At 48.7% G+C, this 23,837-nt stretch overlaps 8 protein-coding genes across 8 annotated transcripts; 3 read left to right on the top strand and 5 right to left on the bottom strand.

Moving 5' to 3' along the window:
• Window positions 1-8: 8 nt before the first annotated feature.
• Window positions 9-1,445, top strand: EURHEDRAFT_413323 (zinc-binding alcohol dehydrogenase family protein). Its single transcript, XM_040782143.1, has one exon. The coding sequence runs from the start codon at window positions 30-32 to the stop codon at window positions 1,047-1,049; it is 1,020 nt and encodes a 339-aa protein (XP_040638202.1). The 5' UTR covers window positions 9-29; the 3' UTR covers window positions 1,050-1,445.
• EURHEDRAFT_413322 (GroES-like protein) lies at window positions 1,406-2,668 on the bottom strand. The gene has a single exon (XM_040782142.1). It carries the CDS (start codon window positions 2,278-2,280, stop codon window positions 1,471-1,473), a length of 810 nt encoding a protein of 269 aa, XP_040638201.1. The 5' UTR covers window positions 2,281-2,668; the 3' UTR covers window positions 1,406-1,470.
• Window positions 2,669-5,470: 2,802 nt separating this feature from the next.
• Window positions 5,471-7,272, bottom strand: psrA (putative general stress response phosphoprotein phosphatase Psr1/2; the record flags this gene model as incomplete). The annotated part of the gene is made up of 2 exons (XM_040786435.1): window positions 5,471-7,095; window positions 7,188-7,272. The coding sequence occupies 2 exons, from the start codon at window positions 7,270-7,272 to the stop codon at window positions 5,471-5,473; spliced, it is 1,710 nt and encodes a 569-aa protein (XP_040638200.1).
• Window positions 7,273-12,201: 4,929 nt separating this feature from the next.
• On the top strand, window positions 12,202-15,050 carry pxa1 (putative peroxisomal ABC transporter (PXA1)). Its single transcript, XM_040782141.1, has one exon. The coding sequence runs from the start codon at window positions 12,482-12,484 to the stop codon at window positions 14,948-14,950; it is 2,469 nt and encodes an 822-aa protein (XP_040638199.1). The 5' UTR covers window positions 12,202-12,481; the 3' UTR covers window positions 14,951-15,050.
• Window positions 15,051-15,452: 402 nt separating this feature from the next.
• EURHEDRAFT_378385 (uncharacterized protein) lies at window positions 15,453-17,820 on the top strand (the record flags this gene model as incomplete). Its single annotated transcript, XM_040779068.1, has 4 exons — window positions 15,453-15,639; window positions 15,731-15,807; window positions 15,870-16,023; window positions 16,079-17,820. The coding sequence occupies 4 exons, from the start codon at window positions 15,453-15,455 to the stop codon at window positions 17,818-17,820; spliced, it is 2,160 nt and encodes a 719-aa protein (XP_040638198.1).
• Window positions 17,821-19,358: 1,538 nt separating this feature from the next.
• EURHEDRAFT_94010 (uncharacterized protein) lies at window positions 19,359-20,953 on the bottom strand. Its single transcript, XM_040787699.1, has 3 exons — window positions 20,501-20,953; window positions 20,293-20,445; window positions 19,359-20,241 (listed from the first exon to the last, which is right to left on the bottom strand). The coding sequence occupies exons 1-3, from the start codon at window positions 20,562-20,564 to the stop codon at window positions 19,394-19,396; spliced, it is 1,065 nt and encodes a 354-aa protein (XP_040638197.1). The 5' UTR covers window positions 20,565-20,953; the 3' UTR covers window positions 19,359-19,393.
• Window positions 20,716-22,011, bottom strand: EURHEDRAFT_516055 (alpha/beta superfamily hydrolase; the record flags this gene model as incomplete). Its single annotated transcript, XM_040786434.1, has 3 exons — window positions 20,716-21,454; window positions 21,506-21,788; window positions 21,981-22,011. The coding sequence occupies 3 exons, from the start codon at window positions 22,009-22,011 to the stop codon at window positions 20,716-20,718; spliced, it is 1,053 nt and encodes a 350-aa protein (XP_040638196.1).
• EURHEDRAFT_413316 (putative lysyl-tRNA synthetase) lies at window positions 22,001-23,728 on the bottom strand. The gene is made up of 3 exons (XM_040782140.1): window positions 23,436-23,728; window positions 22,962-23,387; window positions 22,001-22,911 (listed from the first exon to the last, which is right to left on the bottom strand). Exons 1-3 carry the CDS (start codon window positions 23,518-23,520, stop codon window positions 22,127-22,129), a joined length of 1,296 nt encoding a protein of 431 aa, XP_040638195.1. The 5' UTR covers window positions 23,521-23,728; the 3' UTR covers window positions 22,001-22,126.
• Window positions 23,729-23,837: the final 109 nt, after the last annotated feature.

Here is a 23,837-nt window from a genome sequence, read left to right as displayed (position 1 = left end):
TACCTTCGATTACTTATACCAAGCCTATAATGCCCACCAACTCAGCAGCCTGGCTCCCCTTCCCCCAAGCCAACCCTCTCTCCATCCAACCCGCACCCTACAACCCCCCAGCCCCTAACGAACTCCTTATCCGCAATGCCGCAGTCGCTATAAACCCTATCGACTGGCACCTCCAAACAAAAGCCAACTTCCCCCTCACCTACCCCACAATCCTCGGCCACGATGTCGCCGGTATAGTCGTCGAAGTCGGTTCTTCCGTCACGAACTTCAAATCCGGTGATCGAGTCCTTGCGCACGCGATGAGCATGGCGACGCAACGGCCGCAGGATGGCGCGTTTCAGTTGTATACGACTGTGTTGGATAACGTGGCGGCGCGGATCCCCGGGACTTTGAGGTTTGAGGAGGCGGTTGTGTTGCCATTGGGCGTGTCGACTGCTGCGGCGGGGTTGTTTCAGAAGGACTTTTTAGGATTGGGGTTGCCAAGTGTTGAGCCGATTTCGAGCGGTAAGACGGTGTTAGTTTGGGGTGGTGCGTCGAGCGTGGGGGTGAATGCGATTCAGTTGGCGATTGCCGCTGGGTATGAGGTTGTTACGACAGCGTCGCCGCGGAATTTTGATCTCGTGCGCAAACTAGGTGCGAGTGCAGTGTTTTATTATCGCAGTAGGACTATTGTGGAGGATCTTGTTGCCGCGCTGCAGGGTAAGGAACTTGCGGGTGTATACGATACCATCCATGCGGGCGGTGCGTTGCAGAATTGTATAGCTGTGTTGGATAAACTGCAAACGCGCATGGTCGTTGTGACTGTGTGGCCTGCACCTGAGGATTTGAAGACGGATGTGGAGATCAAGTTCGTTTATGCGATCAGCGTCAAGGATAATGAAGTTGGCGGAGCTATATACAATGACTACTTGCCGCAGGCATTGGAGAAGGGCAAGTATGCTGCTGCTCCTGCGCCGCGGGTTGTTGGGAAAGGACTCGAGGCTATTCAGACGGGAATTGATGAATGGGGGAAGGGGGTATCGGCGGAAAAGATAGTTGTTAGTTTGTAGGATATACGCACGGGATACTCCCTAATACGGGAAGCAAAGAAAAACTGCAGGGGATCATATTTTCCGCCTGTTAAGCCATCTAGATACATATATACGGCGTAGTCACGACCTAGTTACTCTCGAACAAGCACACCTCTGTACCGCATTTTCCCCTCCCTCAGAGTTTTCATCGCCTCTTCAATCCCATCAATGGTCAACGGAAAGGTCATGACAGTTGGGGCGATTCTCTTCTTGCTCGCAAAATCAAGAAGGGTACGGATGCTATTCCGCGAAGAGACCAAAGAGCCCTGGATTCGAACCCCTTTGAAGCATAGCTCCAACGTGGGTATTTTCGAAAGCTCAAACGTAGCAGTCAACGGGTAGATGGTACTGGGCGTATCCATAAGGGCCAACAGACTATAAAACACGTTAGTTGGCCATATTACCTACACCCAAAACGTGGATAGAACACCAACGAAGAATAATCGACATCCCCACTCGCACACAGCAACAGATGCTTGATAGGCTCGAACCCCTCCGGCAGCCCTCCACCGGAACGAAACACATGGTACTCCGACGCACCAAACTCCATAGCTTCCTGTCTCTTTGCCTCAGAAGTAGAAAGCACAATGACGTAATATCCCAGCGCAGCAGCAAGCTTGATAGCTATGTGACCCAGACCACCGACGCCCATGATGCCCACACGATCTGCGGCACGCATATTGAATCTAGTCAAGGTAGTCCAAACGGTAGCACCGGCACACATCAGTGGGGCAGCATGTACAGAGTCGAGTCCGTCTGGGATAGGGAAGACGCAGTTGGCGTCCCAGACGGCACCATAGCTTAAGCTGCCATTGTCGAAGTCGTTCATGCCGTATTGTTTAACGTTGCGGCAAAACTGGTCCCAGTCTTCGAGTCCTGCGTCAGAATAGAAAACAAATACCAAGGTCATTGAGGAGGAGGGACTACCAGTAACGCAGTTATCACAATTTGCGCAAATACTATGCGTAAACCCAAATCCAGCACGATCCCCAATCTTCAGAGAGGTCACACTAGAGCCAACAGCTCTCACGAAACCAACGCCCTCATGTCCGAGGACCTGGCTGGCCTTCCGAAAGTGCTCGTCCGTTCCGCAGAGACCAGAAGCTATGGTCTCGATGAAAACTTCATTGTGCTTGAGCGTTTGGGTGACCTTGTCGGCGACAATGTTGCCCTCAGGAGAGCCACGGAAGACGTCGTATGTGACACTCATGTTGTAGACTTTGAGAGAGTGCAGCGTGCAAGAGAATGAGGAAATGTAGGCAGTCGAGAGACGACAGAATGACGCATTTATAGACCCAAAGTACTCGCAAAAAACCCGTCCTTGGGGGAAGACCGGCCGGGAATCCCATCACAATGACAATAATCGATCTGTTTCTTTAGCCGTCGTATGGGATGGGGGAAGGGTGCTCTTCTCTGTCATAATGAACGGGTGGCTTGAGAATGTCGACATATCTTTCATGGAAGCCAGGCGGGCTGGCCGCTCCCTCATTTTGATCAACCAGCAAAAAGACTCAAAATGGAGCCTCACAGTAAGAGATACTCGAGATCTGATTGGCCTTTATTCTCCTAGCTTGACATTCATTATTTCCATCATCAGTTGAGACATTGGAGGCGGAGAAGGAGAAGAGACAAACTTATCCGGGATTTCGGGCTCTCCATCAGACACGCGCCTTCGTATATACATCCCGGCTCCGTTTCGCCTCGAGCCAATACACTGAGGATGTCCGACGCAGACTTAAAGCATCCTCATAAAGTCACCAAAGTCCACCTCGTCGGCAACGCCATTTGGTGCGCAGGCACAGTAGGAAATCGTAATCACGCACAAAAATAACAAATGCATGCTGATCCAGCTATAGCGCAGCATGTCTCTGACATGGAGTCTGTGATAGAGCCAAGTGCACCTTTGAGCGCTGGAGAAGCATTCGCAGACAGGAGTTGGGTAGTTTTTGTTGGAGAGTAGCATGATTAGTTCGTGGTATTAAATTTCGCAGGGTCATATCGTGGGGAGATTTCTGGATGGCGTGGGATTTCGGACTTCCATTAGTGGATATTATGTAGGACGTTGGTTTGCCAGTTTTCGATGTCTGTGATGGCTAATTAAGAATATAGAGCATTGAGTCAGCTAACACAATATAAGGAACATTCAATTCTTGCGTTGGATTTTGATAGCTTAAATAGGTGGATTGCGCTGGAAATGTTGGTTAGGGTGTTTCCTGTTAAGTTCATTTCGTGTCTGTCTGGCTTGAGGTCTCCATCACTGATATCTTGCGGAAATTACATACGGCTAATACGATTCGAATGTCATTGAGTGAATAGGTTACTTGCCCTCAACTTGCACTGCTCATCCATCAATCCAATCTGCTTCCCCAAGAGAGTTCTCAACATCCGATCAACAGTGTAAACGTACCAGAAATCTCTGGTCCGCATCTCCTGCTCAAAGACAGGAAGATGACTACCTTGAACATTGCGCTGTAACCCCAACTCCAGTATTGATGCCAAATAATGATAATGAAGAGTTCAAAGACTCGGCCCCGATGATGAGTTGTTAATTGTATACACCTGAAACAGCAGAATGCATTGAACGCCAGACAGAGGTCTGCCAAAAAGACTATCCATATGAGCAACAGCCAAAGAACAGTACCCCTCAGCTGACAGCAGCACCTTCGCCTGATGAGATCGAATCGTCGCACCGATGGCCAGGACCATAAATATCTGCAACCAGCATGCTGGCCCGACATCAACGCCATCGTCAAGGTTCTTAACAATCTCCAGATGTGCCTGTTCGTGCAGGCAGGGTGATTGCAAGTGAACACTCCAGAAATACGTCTGTGGCATTCACTGAACATGTCTCGGGTCCGATGGCAGGTCCCTTGGCTCAACATCGGGCCATTCGGGCGGAACAGCAAGAATTTCATTTGCTCCTTAATCTGGGGAAGATGTGTTTCCAATCTCAACCTTCCGTTCTAATTCTGTTAAGACAGGTCTCTTGAAGAATGATCCGCTGGAAGGGCCCAGGTATCGGAAATCTGCCCCGTTGACTGAAACAAGTCCAATCTGATCGGTGACTTCGCGCAGTGAAGCGGCATCATTGCTATGGCCACGGCTAGCGATGATAGCAGTAGTAGCTTCGTGGGATAACGAGGAGATTCAAGCGTCCGAACGCCATTGATCGTAGGTTGATGATTTTGCTCCCCATCCAGATCGACACCCGGAGCATGCTCCCAGACAACAGACTCCAGCCATGCAATCCTTGTCTCCAAGTCGTTGATATAACTGGACCGTATCGATCAATATCACTATTGAGCCATACCCTTATCTTCCGTTTCTGACAGCAGACACATGCAGAGCTGATTCGTGATCGTATCTTGGCCCGGAGTTGAGGGTGGTACGTTGGGTTCGTGCCAGTCTATGCTACTTAACCTAAATATGAACTATTCCCGAATTTTTTGGAGGAAAATATCAATTCTATCCTTTCAAAATTCGACTGCATTTGTAAGTAGCTTTGTAGATTGGGTTAATCCCCGCATTATTCTACGTGAAAGTTACTTTAAATCCAGCCCTATTCAATACGGGTATTAAGACGCCAATAATGCTGTATTTGGAATGACGAACGCTTTTATGTACAGCACGTGCGCCGCACTAACCAAGTACATGTACATATAAGGGTCCCGACTTTCTAACATCCGGTCGAAGGCATGAGATAGTGCCCAAGCCAGAGCCCGGACCAAGAATGTCAATAGCTAACCAAAAACAAGGAAAAGGAAATGGGATACTAGGGCTGTAACAGTGAGTCGAAATTCAAACACAAGGGGGAAATCAAGGAAATCAATAGGAAACAAGACAGTGCTGTCGAGCCTCTCAGGGCAATTATTAAAAAAGACCAAAAGAGAGAAATAAAGACAGAAAAGAAAAGTATAGAAGAGAATGTAAAAAAGAGGAGCGTATACATGAGATCAGCATAAATGTAGGCTGAAAACTAATACAGACGCCTGCAGGATGCAAAAAGTGAAAAAGACAAGGGAATCTCGGGGCAAAGTATAACAAACATAAGGAAACTTTAAGGAAATCAAGCAAAGAAGGAAAGGTTACACAAGGTGCAAAGACAAGGTATCGACTCTCTAGGAGTACAGACAAAAGACCCAACAATTGATTGATGCAAAACGGTCAAGATCAATCTGGGAAAATTCGGAAGATGCAACAAATACACACGAATTGCTGACTAGAATCATCGAGGTAATCGAGCAGGGTGGGAGCAAGGTATTCTTGCCTTTTCTTTTAGAAGAATTAAGCAGAAAAGGAAAACGAGAAGCCCGAGTCAAACTCAGTCAGACTCTCGCACAAACAGAAGAAACAAAAATAAGAAAGAAAGTAAGTCGGATGGACGAGGTTGAAGACATCAATCATAAGGAGATGTCAAGAACCAGGCTGACATCCTGAACCTGGGTGCCAGCAAGGTCTTCGAGAACAGGAATTAAATCAAGAAGCTCATTGTCGTGAGCATCAGAAAACCAGCTGCTGATGGGTATCGCATGTTGAGGATGGAAGATGTATGAAGTCGGGGAATTGTCGATGATGATTGTCTCCCGAATATCACGCCCGATCTGAGAGAGATCCTTGACGTAGTTGCCCTGATGATTGTAGCAACTGTCTCTGAATAATCGGTGGTGGACGACATCATGGATGTCCAACTGGTCCAATAGAGGATCACCGTATTTGGAGACAGATGCCGTGAAGACAACCACTTCATATAATTCTCCCACTCGCTTCATGAACTGATCGACTCCAGGTCGCTTGATCACGTAGATGTTGTGGTATTGGCCTTCAATCTCTACCGGGATAGTAAAATCGGCGCGTTCAAGAACCTTGAAGCTACTGTGTACCAGGGTCTCATCCAGATCGAGAACAAGACATTTCCGATTTTGCAATGGAGGCACAGCAGGCGGCAGCAGCCACTGCTGTTGGATTCCCTCTTGACTTGGGGGAGCCATCGGAGGCGGGGGTGGTGGTATTCCCATAGCTTCTTCGTCATGGGCATAATATTGGACTTCCTCTTTCGGATCGGTCTCGGCCAACGGTTTTGCCATTGCCTTGCTCGGGTCTGCCACCGGAGAATCATCAACAGATTGATCCCAAGTGACTGAAGGAGACTGAACATGCTCCTCGGATTTCTGCGCAGGGCTTTCGTCTTTTTCCAGTGCCGGGGCTGGCATCGGTGCCGCATCACGGGGTGCACTTGTCGAGGCTTGGTCATCGTAATCTTTCTGAACGGTCGCAGGACCATGATCGGGTTGAATCTGGTCGGAAGCCGGGGCAGTCTCATTGATTTGCGCGTCTTTCTCTTGGAGCGCAGCATTGCTTTCTTCTTCAACCTGAGTTGGGGATTGATTGGAAGTCACGGTCGGGTTAGGCTTTTCTTCCCGATATTGATTCTGCTCCCTAGGTCCTGTTGTGCTCTGATCGGTAGGGGTGGGCTCCGTTTTCTCTGGCGTAGGCTGCCGGTTGGACAGAGATTGCCGCTTGACGGTTTTCTTGGCTGGAATGGCCGTGTCTTCTGAATCGACATTGGATGAGGAGCAGCAACTCAGGAAAGCAAAAATCCGGAGCGAGACCTTCTTCTTTTCTGGCTGGGGCGCTTCCGGACCGGTCGGCATCTTCTGGTTCTCCACGCTAGCCGAGTCTTGATTTTGCCGTCGAGATCTCCTGCTACTACCCCTACTCCTGTCTCTCCGCCCCTTCAGAATGCTTCTCTTCGAACCTCGCAATGTGTTCTCTGAATCATCGTGGACCGTCTCCTGCGCCTTGTCGAGCGTTGATTGCTTGTCTACCTTTGACGAGCTCCGCGATGCAGCGGGCGCAAGCAGGTGTTTCCTCGATCCATCGGCGAGATCTGCATTGGCGGCAGCACCGGAAGCTTGAGCAGATGCGACAGAGCCAGGAACCTGTTCTGACGACTCCCCGGGTTTGGGTTGCGAGAGCGATACATCGGTGTTATTCATCTGGTTATGGGGCAGCGATGATTCGGGGTCTAACGAAGTGAAAGAAATTAGCGTTAGTAAACATTACCATCGATAACTAGTAAATAGAAGTAGACAAAGAAAAAAAGGGGGGAAGACTGACTTTGTTGACCCGACGCGACAGACATGGGTGCTTCTCCGTTGGCAGATTTCAGAGCGAGGTTCCGCTCTGAGCTCCCTCCAAGCATTGGGGAATTGGCAGTAGCGGAGCGAAGATCACGAGAGGCGCGACGAGATCAACGGCCCAGGGGATGCGAGATGGCGAGGTGAGAATATAGCCACCGAAAGGGACCCGTTGGGAGACGCGAAAGAGGGAGGGAGGAGGAGGAGGAGGAGGATAAGGGAGCAGCCGGTTCGAAGGATTGGGGATGGCAGTTGTCGTGGTAGTTGTCGTGGTAGCAATAGTGGTGGAAGTCACGCCTCCTGGACGAAAGTCCGGACCACCGCCTTTAGGACCAAGGCTCGTGCACGGCACCACAAAAAAAAAAAAAAAAGTCGAAACTCTTGAAGAAATAAAAGACGGATCGCAAGCGATTCGTAAGGTGCTTGCAAGTTAAGTTCGAATCGAAGACGAAAAAGAAATCAAAAGGGGAAACAACCGGTCAGGACGAGATCATATGCAAATTGCGAGGCCAGCAGCGGCGGTCGTCGAGGTGGGAAAGTCGATTAGACAGTCAGCAAAGGTCACGTGGTCCAGCAGGGTTGATCCTTTTGAGATGGTCCCCGTTTTATTTGAGCGGGAGGAATGGATCAATCGAGGCTGAACCGCGGTTTGGACTAAAGCAGAGGGAAAAGGGGAAAGAACTAGATATATTGTCAATGCCCGTTAGATAAAAACGATCACAATCATAACAAATATCCAGATTCATGAAGGGGGGGAGAAGAGGAGAAGAAGAACAAAAAGAGGAGACGGCGGCAAATTCCAAGCGGAGAGGAATGCAGTGCTGATCTTTGCAAATGGATCGGGCAGCTTACTCTACGGGCAGACAGTGCTCCGTACTGAGATACAGAGTTGAGATATAAGGTGACAGTGACAGTGATGGTGACAGCAAGGATAAGGGAAAGAAGATGAGACGAGGATGGAAAAGAAAAGATAAAGGAAAAGGAAGAGGACTGATTACGGGGGAAGCACACCCCCGGCGTTGGTCCAGACTCCAGATCAAGGATGCCCAATGGAGTTTTGCCAGCTAAAGGATCATAGTGCTTTCTTCAGGCAGGATAAAACAAGACAAGCAGCTCTATTACTTGTACATATATTGTTAAACATGATGTACTGCTGTGAGTATTGTTTGGTTGTTGTTATCCTGAGATTTGTTGTTGTGATTATGGTAGTAGGATGCTTCGACCTGCATGTATGGCGGATGTATGTATGCGTATCAAGGGCCGTGTACCGTGGTAATTCGGGTATGCCATGTGTAAATTATTAAAATTGACTTTATGAGCACAACTAAGAGTATTTAATCGACAACTGGACAACAGAGTACGTCCTATATCATCAATTGCCCATGTTTGCTTCGGAGATTGTGGTTGCCGAGGACATCTCATATGGGGGTGCAAAGTACGGAGTGTTGTACCCCTGGAATTATTAAGAGACAACAGGGATAATGAGATCAGACAGCGGCTTTGATATTCATTTTACTTGGTGTATCTTGTGACGTCTTCATACAGTCTTTTTCTCTTCTTCGACAAGTGCAAATCATGCCATTGAATGCATTTGATGATCTCCAACTTCTCCAGTCTGATATCCATTATCAACCAATAAACCACACCCTGCTGCGACTTACCGCCTTCTTTTAGCATTCTGCCGGCAATAACAAATATGATTGGTCGTCCATGCCAATACTGCACTCTGTTGCCGCCCGGCAAAAGGTACAAGGCGCCAACACCGTCATTCTAATTGGTGGGTTTTATCTGGCCATGGTGCCCGGGTCCACTTCGGACTGCGCTAGGGCCACTCGGTCCAGGACGATCCCGGTTCTTTGTATTACACCCTGCCGGTAACTTACAGTACCCAATACACGTGCAGATGTCACGCCCTACAAGAGAGTTTGACTCTTAAAATCCAATTATCCACGATACGGTTTAGTTGTGTATGGAAATGCACTACAGCTCTTGGTAGACGCGGTTACCATGCGTTCAATTTCAACCAGTATCCACAGGGTGAGCATTTTCAGACATGCACCCACCCCCTTTCAATCAGGAGCTAGCTAACGCCAATGAAGCATTGGGCATATTGTCAGAAGAACGCCAGCTCCTAATTAGAGTAAGGAATATGTAACGCCACTGGCCAAGACGCCACTGTAGTCCTTGTAACTAAACAGGTACTAGCATCCGATTTGGTCCTATTTAGTGCTGTACTGGTAAAATGTCACGCTTCGCGTCGTGTCGGGCTTTTCTGTCAAAATGAACAGGCCTAGGGTGATATGGATAGCAATAAATTAACGCATAGGGAGCAGCCATAATGGTATTGGTGGCTCGTCGCTTCGTCGTTGGCTTCTGCCAAGGCCTTCAGGATTTGCTGTCGTGATCGATTACGGGATCACCAAAGATTTGCCTTTAGTGTTGTAGATTTCTGGTGTTGACGAACCGGAGGGTCTCTTACCGTTTTGAGAAAAGGTAGAACCTGCTCGTCAGTTATGCATATTCCGATTCGGAACTCTTGCAATTGCCGGTGCTTATAAGACAGTCGAAATCATGACCCAGCAAATATCCCCCAAGGCCTTATGGCAGACATGGTCCGTCAATTCCTCCAGACGTGCCCTGGTAGCTGGAAGCTGGGCCCCAACGTTGCTTTAGTTGGCAAGATGAGAAGATGAATCCACGAAAACTACAGCCACCATCCCTGATTTTAATAGGAATTCGGTTTATTTACGGACACTATTATCTCCAGATTCAAGCTCCTTATGTAAATCGGCAAGGTTTGCATATTCTGAAACCGGTATACATTGACAGCCCACGTCGATCATGACGGACTGGAACGAGATGCGTTAGGTCACTCTGTTCTCTTTGGTGATGGGTTCATATTTTACTACTTGGGATCCACGCTATCGAAGCCGCCATGAATACTGCCACTGAGGTCTGTAGCTACTTCGGTCACATACTCAACGGGGACGGAGCGGAGGAGTGCCCGCAGGGAATTGTCGAGTGTTGCGCTGTGTCAGATGAACAGATCCTGAGAAGAGAATAGGGAGAGGCTGCAGCACCTACCCTGATGGACTCTCAGCTATGTTTTGTTTCGATGAAGCGAGGTGCTCAGTTTTTTGCGGACTCGAGAATTTTAACCGAGTGATATGACAGGTATGTCATTATAGACGCGATATTGCTTGAGTCAGTACGGCACCGTTCCTGCTTAAAGATCCACAGGGAGTCGACTTCGTAATTCGTTTTGCCATAAGCAAGGAAAGAGGCTCGTTTATTACAGCTAATACGGAGCTATCCGTCATATATGGCACAATTATAGTGGTTGCAACGCATCACCGCGGAAACCTAACCTGCGATTGATGATTTATATTCGATTTCTACGTATTCGATTACTTAAAGGGCCTTGGTAGCGGACAAAAGTGTCTGACAAGTAATTGAAAGCAGTGGTATATTTGAGCCCGTCGTGTCTCCCATAGAAGAAGCTAGGACTGTCGGCCTGCTCTTCAAGGACCCATACAAGCTAATCGAAAGATACAGATTATCTTTTAAATTTACGCTGTGCGACTATGCTGCCATGTACAAATGTGGTAGACGAGATCTGCTCTTGATTTCATATTCCATGTGCACAGATATCCCCTATCGTGAGCTGACCAGGCCCGGTATTCCTGGTTTCTGCTTGGATTCGGGAAGGTCTTTCGTCAACAACTTGCGCTCTACAGGATACCTGCAAATTAGTCGACAAGTTCAGCGTATACATTTATGAAAATCGCTTCAAAACTTGAGAAAAGAAGTATTGAGCCGCAATCTTCTTGAAAAGGGTGAGCTCACTCTCATCACGATGGTAGTATCGGCAGACATGATAGACTTCCCATGCAAAGAAAAGTATCTGAGCGCCCAAAGAAGAGAGTGCGTCTCTGCCACCCCTCATGTTCTCCGTTACCTGGTTTCTATTCACTTCTGGACAACGGAAACCGCAAAGGGAAATTACTGGAACCAGCCGTGGTGGCTTGTTTAATCAAAAGTGCATGTGCTTATAATTCGGACCTGAACGTGACTGCTATAATCAGGCATTTATCAAACCTTGGCTGACGTTTAAACAACTTATTGGGCGATTTCTGTCAGCATTCTACTTGAGACCCAGGTTAATTGTTTCTAGCAGTCAGCAGAGCCTTGACATACAATCAAATCAGTAGAGATATATGGGATTGACAAGGGTTTACCACATAGACGGACCAGGATTCTTCATCGGATTGGCTTTCTCTGGTACTTTAAGATATTATCAGACTCGGCCCCAAGCCTGAGGAAAAAGCAATTGAGATAGCAGCAAAGATTCGATTTCGCTGGGAGATGGGTTTTTAACGGACTCCATCATCAGCAGATTCAAACTTCCCGTGCTCAATGGCGAAATATGCATTCTTTGGAACAGGTATGCATGGGCGGAGTAAGGTCAGAGACATTCCCAATCGGAGCGACTGGCTGCGTAGACTTTATTCTACTCTGGAGAAAGGAGGCTTAGGCTTGATCCGCTACCTGATCAAGGCCCGTTCTTTGAACGGCCTCTTAAGTATCTCGCGGCATCTTCTTTCAGAACTGAAAGGGTCGGAAGGGGAAGCCATGGATGCGGTTTCGGAGATCCTAGCATTTGTTAAGAGGACCAAGCAATTCTATATCCAGCGAATACTTGAGAACGATAATGTGCGCCATCGGATTAAAAAGTGATGTGAATTGCAGGATCACTGACTACATGCGGAGTTGATCTCTCGGCGGATGAAGTAGCAGTGTAGCACTCAATGTCAGGCGCCTGAATTGCTTTAGCTGTCAATTCAAAATCAACATTCTTTTCCTTGAGCCTTGAACATGGAATCCGAGAGTAGCGGTAGCATGCAACCTGACAGGCCCTCATGACTGCATGATGTAGCACGTGAGTTCTCCGCAGTTGAGCCGAGGTCTTCACATGAACAATGTCAGCATCATCAAGCCCATCCCATGCAATGCCCAACAAACAACCTTCTGCATTAGTCTGCCTTCACCTTCTTGTCATCACCTGCGTCTGCTATCACTTGCTTTTTGGATAAACAAGAGTTCTCCGAGAGCTTATCGCGGACATCACAACAACCATCCTTCTTTGCGCATCCCCTCATGGCCTTCGACCATCCGGCTCCGACCTAAAAGGATGCAAGCAAACTGCCTTAGAGGCAGTCTGTGATAAAGTAGCCTCAAGTCATCCCAAGAATATATCGTACTGCAGGGAACAGGATGGCCGCACAGTCCACGCTCCGGTCGAAACAGGACCCCCTCACGACCCTCTTCACCCTCTACGTGGACCGCTTCCGAGTCCGACTACGCCGCTCCACAAAGACAACAAAGCTTATCGCCACAACCCTACTCTTTTTATCGATAATCGGGTCTGGATATGGAGGATACAACCGGTTCCGGGCAAGGGCCAGAGACCGCGCCCAGGGTAGACGGCTGTTACGTCGGAATTCGGGCATTCGCGGCAAGGATGGCTCTCGCACCATTTACGTGCCTTATCGGAATTCTATGACCTCCAAGGTCAAGATCTATCCGACGAAACCGACAACTTTCGATGCGCACCGGAGATTGTTCTTAAATCCGCCGGCGTCGACTCGTGCCAGCGATAAAGAGGCAGCAAGTCAGATCCCGCCTCCAACGACCAAGCCTGGTTTGAACCTTGCCTTCCTTCATCAGTTCCTCAGTCTTGGGAGTATTATGGTTCCCAGATGGAATAGCAAGGAGACAGGTCTTTTGATGAGTCACGGTGTGTTTCTACTACTAAGAACATATCTGTCGTTATTGATCGCAAGGCTGGATGGAGAGATCGTGCGCGATCTTGTCACGGGCAAAGGACGTGCCTTTATCTGGGGGATCTTCAAGTGGTGCGGTATTGGGACTTTTGCGTCATACACCAATGCCATGATTAAGTTTCTCCAGGCTAAGGTGGCGATCGCCTTCAGAACGCGTCTAACGCGATACATCCACGACCTTTATCTTACTGAAAACAGCAATTATTACAAACTGATGAACCTCGATGGTGGTATTGGTCAGGGCGCAGACCAGTTCATCACGCAGGATCTGACGGTCTTCTGCTCCGCGGCTGCTACGCTGTACTCGTCAATTGGGAAGCCGTTGGTGGATCTTTGTGTCTTCAATTACCAGCTTTACCGCTCCCTAGGACCGCTGGCCCTGACTGGAATTGGCGCTGCTTATTTCAGTACGGCCACTATTCTGCGCAAGCTGTCACCGCCGTTTGGAAAGCTCAAGGCTGTCGAGGGCAAGAAAGAAGGTGACTTCAGAGGGTTACATTCTCGACTGCTCGCGAATTCGGAGGAGATTTCTTTCTACGGTGGCGCAGATGTAGAACGCTTATTCTTAACGCGGAGCTTCAAGGACCTTCAGCGATGGATGGAGGGTATATACAGCCTCAGAATTCGGTACAATATGCTGGAAGATGTTATCTTGAAGTACGCTTGGTCCGCCTTCGGATACCTGGTGTCCTCCTTGCCCGTCTTTCTGCCTGCCTGGGGTGGTCTCGGGGGCGCTATGGAAATGGCCGACGTACCGGCAGCAACTGGTCGGGAACGTGGTCGCATGAAAGAATTCATCACCAATAAGCGTCTGATGCTCTCCTTGGCCGATGCCGGAGGCCGGATGATGTACAGCATCAAGGACATTTCAGAATTAGCGGGTTACACGTCCCGCGTCTATACCATTATTTCTGCACTGCACCGAGTCCATTCCAACGCCTACTATCCTCCCCGGGGGTCTAACGCGGAGCTCTACTCTCTAGCTGATGCTCAAGGAACCGTTCACAACGGTTTTGACGGGGTTCGGTTGGAACAGGTTCCAGTCGTTGCTCCATCGCTTTACCCACGCGGGGGTGATGAGCTCATCGAGTCATTGTCGTTCATCGTCCACTCTGGCGATCATCTCCTCATCTCGGGTGCCAACGGCGTTGGAAAGTCTGCTATCCCTCGGATTATCGCTGGCTTATGGCCTGTATACCGCGGGCTGGTCAGTCGTCCTAGGGGATTTGGACTCGATGGCATCATGTTCCTTCCCCAGCGCCCTTACCTCAGTGTGGGGACTCTACGCGACCAAGTCATCTATCCCCACACGGCAATTGATATGCAGGATCGTGGCACAACAGACGCTGAGCTTCAGGCGATTCTGGATGATGCTCGTCTCGGATACCTGCCCGCTCGCGAAGGTGGCTGGGACTCCCGCAAGGAATGGAAAGATGTCTTTAGTGGCGGCGAGAAGCAGCGAATGGCCATTGCAAGACTGCTCTATCACGAACCACGATACGCATTCCTCGATGAAGGCACGTCAGCCGTATCGTCGGACGTCGAGGGCTTGCTGTACGAGCAGGCCAAACACCGCGGGATCACCCTGATCACAATCTCCACGCGCGCGTCTTTGAAGAAGTATCATATATACCACCTGGCACTCGGTCTCGGGGAAGAAGAAGAGAACTGGAGATTCGAGTTGATTGGCACAGAGAAAGAGAAGATGGGCGTTGAGAAGGAATTGCAGGAGCTACGGAAGCGTCTCGACAAGGTGGACGAGTGGAAGCAGCGGCGAGAGAATATTGAGAAGGAGTTGAATAGGGTCTGGGTTGAGGATGGAGAGCTTGCTCCACCACCATATGAGGAGGAAGTGAAAGAAGAGAATCAGACGGAGGAAGTTAATGCAACAGAAGCATAGGGCTGGTAATATCTTTCGGAAGGCACATTTGTACATAGAACTTGTTTATTTGCTTTGTGGGTTTGGCATTTACATTACAGCAATATTATACAGCAATTACTTTTTTTTTTTCAATCACTTTTTCCAGATTTATTACTCCATTGAATAGTCAACATATCTTGGAGTGCTTAATTCACTTGCTATTGCTGCCACGGTCACATGACCATCCCCAGCAACCAGAAAGTCAACATCATCTCCAAAAGCCATACTTCCCACGCGTCAAATCCCACTCACAACAAAGGCTACTACTGAAAAGCCTGGAGGAATTTTTAATTTAATTATATTTCCCAGGACCAACTAGCTTCAATGACCAAGTGATCCGTGCTGGAAAAGGTCAATCCCTGGAAACCCCAGCGAGCTTTTCTTTTTTTCTTTTTTTTTTTGGTTTGCCCTTTTTACTTCTTTAGCAGATCACGGTTTTTCATTATTTCTTTAATTCATTTTGATAGATTAAAAGTATAGCATGTCTGCCCCGGGATCAGTGTCCGAAGAGACCGAAAATACAATCGTGATCTCCATAGACCGGTCCTTCAGCGACGGCAACCCGGCAATATGGCCGAAAGACCCCAAATATAAATTGTGCAATGACAGAACTTATCGCGAAAAGCTTGCTGTGCTTTGGTTGAAGAAGATGGGAGCGTATGAAGACGGTATATTTTCTATTTTCTATTTCCTATTTTCTATTTTTTTTTTCCCTTTCCTGTTTTGCCCTGTTTTGAATGGCATTCTGACTAGCTACAGGGATGAATTATATCATAAACAAACTACCAGATGGCTACGCCTTTCTTGAGAGACCTCGCATTGTCAACCCGGACATTGTAAGTTTCTATTACAGATGGGCTCATGTCATGTCTCAGCTTCTCATTTCTCTGTGGTATAGTATGATAGGTTCCTCTACGGCCATCCGGTTGGGCAGTATTTCCAGTCCACGATTCAATTTTTCCCCCATTTCTACTATCTGATGACGGGAGCGGTTGCACCGTGTAAATGCGCACTTTGTGAGAGACTGCAGAAGCAGAAAGCTCGTCGAGAAGGTTAGCATATCCGCGTTATGCTAAATTTGGTGCTAGTCTGACTCCTATTGAATAGCGGGCATGCCACTTCGTGGTGGTCGATTACCAGGCCCGACTCCCTCTCGAGGCTCAGTTACGAGTTCTCGCGGATCAAGTTTAGCTTTTCGAGGGTCAAGTGTAGCCTCTCGCGGCAAACCAGTGGCTAGAGCTGCTAGAAGTGTAAGACAGCCAGTTCGTCCCGTTGTTGATGGTGAAGGGACAACTGACGTCTACAAATTGGCCATTATGGAGCTAAAAGAGAATGGCCGGTTAAGCAAGAAGATTAAAGAGAAGACTAGTATGGACTGGCGGGCTGAGAGAGAGAGACTCAGAGAATATCTGGAGAAGTTGGATCTGCAGCCGTCTTACATACCTCGAGCTGGTGAAATCGTTCTCTGGACACGTGAGCTTAATGGAGGGCTACTATGGAACTCAGAGAACAATCGCGTCGAAATCTTTTCTGCCGAGGAGGATCGATGGCTGGGGATGCCGGAATGGCGAGCAGGGGTCGTCGGACAGGTTCCGGAAGATGATATCGTGCTTCAAGACTTAGTCGAGACTACTCCGAAGGAACAGGCTGTGAATTATTCGGGATTCCGCATCGAGACTTTTCCTGACCCTAACAGTAGCGATAAGAGCTACTCGCTGCACTCCAAATACGTTCCGCTACGGTGCATCAAGCCGTTTAATTCGTTTGAACTCTTTGTGCAAGGGATGTCGCGCAAAGAGCTCCATCCATCCATTGAGAATGCCTTGACGGTTATGTCCTCCTTCAGCTTACTGGACAAGTACCATATCAAAGGTACCTGGCCAAACGCAGCAATATACTGCCGGGGGATCTTCATTGGTGCTGAGCTTTTGATCATTGGTGACGCTGTTCGACTGAAACCAAAGGGTTACAACTCGAACAGCCTCCAAAACGCAAGCGTAACAGACGTAATGGTGATTGATGAAATCCAAATGGAACTGATAAACTGCGAGGAAGACGTCAAATCTGCTAATCTAGCAGAAGACTGCCGCGTCCGCCTCAGTGGTAAAATCTACACAACAAGCTCCGTCCGCGCACATAAGGAAGTCGACGTCACAAAACTTTTCCGCGGCTTATCCGAACAAGAAATCTCAAACACCTTCCAATACACTGGCATGGGTGGCTACGGCAACTGGTACCACCTGTACACGGGCAAAACCGCCAAAGTCTCCCATGACATGATCCTCGGCCGCTGCTACGAACCCGACGCCATACGCCTCCTCTTCGGCAATCTTTCAATGAGCCACGATTTGCATGGCATTATCATGGCGCGTGACTACTCACGACAAGCCGACGGCCGCATCCCCGAAGGCAAGCAATGGTTCTGGGGCGACTTCCGCACGCAGACACTAGCCATCGACTCCCTCAACGGTGAAGATGTGGGCTACTACAGCGAAGCACGAGATGTCAAGATGTGGCGCGCTAACCTCAAAGTCATCGACGGTACAGCCTGCCCTGCAGATTACCGGGAAGCAAAACTCCCTGGTGAAGTAGGAAGACCGTCGGCCAAGTCGCGGTCTACTTTTGCGGAGGTTCGCAAGACTAGCTCATTGGTTAGTACGGGGTTGGGGGCTACGACTGATATAAGTAATACAGTTAGTTCTGCGGATGAGGGAGCTGCACAGGAGAATTCTTCTTCAGGGGAGGAGGATTTAACTGTTCCTATGAAGTGTTTGCTTGGTGGGACTGAGGAGACTGAGGAGGATTATGTTTCTGGAAATGAGAGGAAGGCGAAGCGGTCGAAGCATTGATTCTTTTGTTTCAGGCTTTGGAGGCTGATATGGAGCGATATCTTGTTAGAGTACGTATTGTACATATTACATATTCGTTTTATCCTTTACTCTGGGAAAAGCATTTAATTCCAGTGATTTCTGCTCCATCATGAGAATGGGGAACCTCTAAACATCTCTCCATCATTAACCTTCGCCTCTCATGTCCTTTACAAGATACCAGATACCCCCCTGGAAGCTGGGTTATAGCGCTTTATACAGTTACAGACTGAAACCCCCGCACGCTAAGGCCGACAATACCCCAAAGGCCAGCAGGAAGTCGTTCTGGCCGCGCCACTCTAGGCTAGTTGTGTACCCAGCTAACGGAACAGATATAACTGACACATTAAGGCAGCCCTGTATTGAGAGAACTTGCGTGTGCGAGCAGCAACAGTTATTACCCTAGTAAGAACAGGAGGGGAATGAGGAAGGGACCATTTCTCGCCTGGTCAACCAGAGGTAAGTACATAACATGATATCTCAATATAGGACTAGTTGGAATGGCTGACACTGATTGGATAGAATCTGCATACCGAGAGATATGCACCTCCGAGAGGTAGATATATTGGAATTCCTTTAGATTGTTTTTAACCAAGATAGTTGGGGACCAGACTTACCAGGCAAGCAAGCTAGGTTTTGATGTCATTAAGGTGATGTACAAGGAATTTGAGCAAGAGTCAGCCATTCTGGATAAAAGAGGCAAAAGTTATTGTCCATGCACACGGGTAAGTCCTATTCTAGTAAGTCTCAACCATACACGCACTAACGTCGCTTATAAAAATTTCTGGAAACCGGTCTAGCTATGATATGGAACAAAGCACGAGTTTTAGAGACTCTCTACCATGTGAAAATCATATCAACTCTCGTGCGATCTATCCAATTAGCACGCTGCATGGCTGAATCCGGTCAACGATATGAGCCTTCAAGAAAACTGCTACCAGAATGAGTTTTATCGATACTTTCGCTTATGGTCCGTCGTACTCTATTCTACCCAGGAGCTTACAGAGGCTGTTTGGATCTCTCGAACTCGAGGGGTTGACAACAACTCACCCGGAAATGCATCCTATCATACTATCAAGCACACTCTTTGAAACGCTTAAGACAACCAATCTGGTCAGTGACATGATGCCCGGGATGCTCTTTAAATGAGCACTTTGATGCTGTGTGATATAGTGCTCAAAGAAGACCGATGCCAGGCTTAGAAATACATAGGCTCTTTGCCAGTAAACAACATCCCTCTATAGAGAATCTTTATACAGGTAGTAATTACTTCAATTGGCATGGAATGGCATGGCTTGAAGATGCACTGACCATCACTAGACACAAACATCGAGGTAATACTAGGAGTTTGGCCAATCACTTGACCCGGATGGTTACTAAGGGGGCAGAGGACATGGGGGCAGCGATGGGACGTTTTCAATGTAGATGTCCTCCGACTTCAGCGCACTATAGGATATGGAAATCAAAGACCAAATTGATGATCTAGCAGACCATGCACAACCCATAACAATGTACAACAATCAATACAATTGCTGTTCTCTAGAATCAAACGGAATCAATAAGTCCTCTCAACAACCTCCCTCGCAAACTCCCCAAACACCTTCCCCGAATCTGCCTCCACAACCTCCCCCAAATTCGGCTGCGTAAACACAGCCAAAGTATTCCTCGCGATCTTCCCCTCTCCCCCTTTAGCCCCTTTAACAAAATGCGGAACGGCCCGGAACTTCCCCCTCGTAATCGACTGCAGCGCCTCACCTGTCTGAAACGCAAGACAGTCTTTGGGAATGTTGACTTTGACGATTTGGTCTGTTCGCGAGCGAATGTACAGACCTGCGCGGGGGTCTGGGGAGGTGGGGAGTTCGGTTATGGGTGGGGGTGAAGCTTCGTTGAGAAACATGGCTGAGGTGAGGCCTGTAAGACAGCCGTGGTCGAAATGTGTTGCGCACCAGTCATCGTCATCACCGTCTCCTTCACCCTTATCAAGGTTGCCATTGATGCCAGTATCATTGGAAGGATAGTAATGCAACAACCGTGCCTTCGTCGTCAAACTCGTCCTAACAACCCTCTCCAAATAACCCCCCTCATACCCCTCAATCTCCGCCACCGCATACCGATCACAAGCCCTAGCCACCAACGCCGCAGTGTCGATGATCAATCTACAAAGCTCCTCGGCGCTCTCCTGGAACCGTGGCAGTCGCTCCGTGTCCGGCCATATATTGTCTGTCGTATACTCGGATGCATCAGGGAAGCCGTCTGTGGGGGCGGACTGCAGGGAGGAGTTTTGGTAGAAAGCACAATTGATGTAGTAGGAGCCTTTCAGGGTGTCGAAGTGGCCGGAGCGGAGAGTTTCTTTGCCACGGGACCAGCCGACAAGGTATTTTGCGGTTGGGCTGGTAAGTGTTTCTGTGTGTGTTAGTTACTGGCATAGATAAGTAGGTGGTAGGGGGAAGTTACCAAGTTCGTCCTCAGGGAGAGCGGCGAGGGAGGATGCATTGGAAAGAACCTCGGAACGCAGTTGTTGGAATTTGATATCGAGGTCTTTTACAACTATTATTCCTAGTGAAGAGGGACCAAAAGCTTTTGTCAGAGTGTCGAAGGAAACGGTACCTGTGAACGGTCAGCATCTAGTCCGGTGTCCGCTATGAAAAGTTTGCATACTCACCATTAACCAGTTCCTGGAGACTCACAGTGACCGCTTGGGCCTGAGTTACCTCATTCAACCCCATATTATATGACTATAAGAATAATCTTCAACAAACAAAGGATATCAAAAGGATAAGAAGATGAAGTCGCCTTCCCCGCAGACTTCGTTCACAACGGCCCGCTCCGACAAGGTTATCATCGGCCTGCATCACACATAGATAACCACCACCACTACTATGTACTATCATCCCTCAAAAACTGCGCCACCAAAACCTGACCATCCCTCTTCGCAAGAACACCCGAATGCAACGCGTTTCTGATAACCTTGCGCTCTACATCCAAACCTAGTTTTTTGCAATGTCTCTCCAGCTGCTCTGCGTTACCCGCTGGGACCACTTCATCGACACCTGCTTCTAGCATGATAATCCTAGGTCTTTTGTGGTCTGCTGGGGCTTCTGCGATGCGCTGTGTCGACTGGAGACTGTCCCAGTGGGAGCGGACGAATGGGCTTATGTAGCGGTATGGGTGCCATTTCTGGGGGTAGAAGGCGAAGAGGAGATCGCGCATGTTTGTGAAGGGGGTTTCGAGGATTAAGCCGGAGAGTGTTACGCTTTCATTCTGTAAGCCTAGTTGTGACTGTGCTCGATATGCATGCGGATCGTGCAAGTAGTTCGCTGTGAGGTTTGTTGCTACACCCGCACCGATGCTTTGGCCCCATATCATCAGTTTTCGACGTCGCGGAGAACCGCAAGGAAAGTATCTCTCCAGAACCCATGACAACGCAGCATCCGCATCTTGCTCAATACCCTTCTGCGATGGACTGCCTGTTGACGTCCAGTAGCCGCGGTAAGAGACTGCCACGATGGTGATATTCTTTTTCTGTCCATTCTTGGCATTGAGCATTCCATCTCCATTTGCCATTTTCACGACCCTTGAAAGATATGGGAACCTTGGCGGAAGTGAAGCCGCGTTGCTATATATGATTAGCTTCCGAATACTCTCCAAAATATATATGGAACCATACCCTTGGAAATACAAAACCACCACATCCATCTCTCCATCTTCCTTTCCCACATCATCACGCCGTGCATCTTCATTCCTCGGAATCTCCCCAACAGCTAACGAAATCCTCACATCATCACCCGTAACTAGCGAATCCTCTGTCCACTGTACAGGCCGGCATTGCCCCGCATAATCATCGATAGTCTCCGACCGCGAAAACGGTGGGATATTCGGCATGTAAATAATTTTGTTCTGAAGGGTGATCATCATAAGGTATTTGTAGGACCAGAGGGTTAAAGATAGGCCTAGGAACCCTGCTGGTGGGAGTAGGATGTTGGAGAGGGTGGTGGTGGTTAGTTGTCGATAATAATAATGGTGATGGTAAAGATGATAGCGCGGAAGGATGATCGGACTGTGGTGGACTAATCTAGAGATCCTAGGGGAGTCTAGTCATTGTGAAGAGTTGATGGTGATGGGGGATTGGTTGTAGTAGGTACATATCACGTGCGTCATCACGGAGCCTTGCATAGTGAAGATATGTGAAGATTCAGTCTAACATATATAATTTCGTAAACGCAGTTTTGTACAATAGACATCAAGAATCAGTCCATAATCATACAAATTACCAGCTCAGCAACCCATCCTACACCTCAGAACCACCACCAGGCACAGCACCACCAGGCCGTCTAGTAACAGCTTTTAAATTACCGAACGTCAAAACATCCCCAATCCTCTTCGCACCCGTAAACAGCATAACAAGTCTATCAACACCGCAGCCCCAACCGCCCGTAGCCGGCAATCCCCACTCCATCGCCTCAAGATACGTCTCATCGATCTCGCCCTCGCCCTCTGCCTCCGCGGCTTTACTATACCTTGCCTGTTCTTCGAACTTGCGCCGCTGCTCAAACGGCGAGTTCTCCTCCTCGTAGGTATTTACCATCTCGCGGCCTTCGATGAAAAGTTCGCCGCGCGCGGCAACGCGTTGGTTTGTAGTAGGATGAGTGAAGGATTTAGAGAGCGGGGAGAGGCATTCTGGCGGGTTGATGATGAACGTTGGGTTTGTGCAGTCTGGTTCAACGAAGATGCTGCAGAGGGCATCGAGGAGGCGGGGGAGGGTTGGGTTTTCGGGGAGGGGGAGGGAGAGGTCGTGGAAAAGGTTTGTTGCTTGGGAAAGGGCATCTGGGGAGGAGAGGTTGGGGAGTTTGCGGTTGATTTTCTCTTCGATGCCGGTGATGAAGTCGATTCGGCGGAAGGGGGTGGTAAAGTCGACTCGTGTTGGTTTTAGAGTGCCGTTTTGGTTGAATTGATTGATATAGTTTGCCATGCCAGAGAGGAGGTTCTCGGTCGTTGACATGAGGTCTTCTAGGTTGGTGTAGGCGTGGTAGAATTCGCATGTGGTGAACTCGGGGTTGTGTGTTTTATCGAGCCCTGCTCTGTCAGTATTCTCTCCTCTCTTCAGGTATGATATCAAGACGCACCCTCATTCCGGAACGAAGGCCCAATCTCAAACACCCGATCAAATCCACCCACAACCATCCGCTTCAACCACAGCTCTGGCGCAATTCTGAGAGACAATTGTCGTTCAGGAAACTCAGTGGCATTCGTGTAGAAAGGACGCGCAACAGCTCCGCCTGCAACAGACCCAATAACTGGGGTACTGACTTCCATGAAGGATTGGTCGAGGAAGAACTGGCGAAAATACTGGATTATAGCGGACCGCGCTCTGATGATATCCGCCGTGCCGGGATCCGCAAGGAGCTGGACATGGCGAGCATAGGGAGAAGTCTCGTGGTCTTTGGCGTCTAGCGGTACGTCGTGAAGACAAGGAGATAGCAATTGGGGTACTTCCGTTGCAATCACGGTCAATTCGCCTCGTCCTGTTCGATGGGGTATACCTTTTATGGCTATGGTCGCTCAGCAGCTGTCCATGGGGCAGAGTTGACCATACATACAGAAAGCATCACCCCGCCTTAGCAGACGATAAAACCTCTTGAACTCCTCCGCGCTCGTCGTCTCTAGTCGACGCTTATTGCACATAACTTGGACTTTATGACCATTCTGAACGACATCGAAGAATATCAATTTGCTCCCCGCAAGTCTATATGTACGGATCCTACCTAACTAATCTAAGTACAGGAACTATAAATCACAAGGTAAAGCCGGCCTACCATGAACAACAACACTGTCTTCCTCTACTGTTTGATTATCCACCAGGTGGCTGTATCGAGAGCGAAACTCTGAACAGCTCACCGAGCGGGAGTCTGATGCTAGACGGGGATACGGGTCGGGACAAGCATTTTGGATTTCCTGGAGACGTTCTTTGAACGCTCGTTCTGGAGATGCAGTTGTTGTGC

This window comes from Aspergillus ruber, assembly GCF_000600275.1.
Source record: "Aspergillus ruber CBS 135680 unplaced genomic scaffold scaffold00016, whole genome shotgun sequence".
In the NCBI taxonomy this organism is placed as follows: Eukaryota; Fungi; Ascomycota; class Eurotiomycetes; order Eurotiales; family Aspergillaceae; genus Aspergillus; species Aspergillus ruber.
The sequence above is the reverse complement of the archived record's forward strand: the minus strand, read 5'-3'. Positions and strand labels throughout refer to the sequence as shown.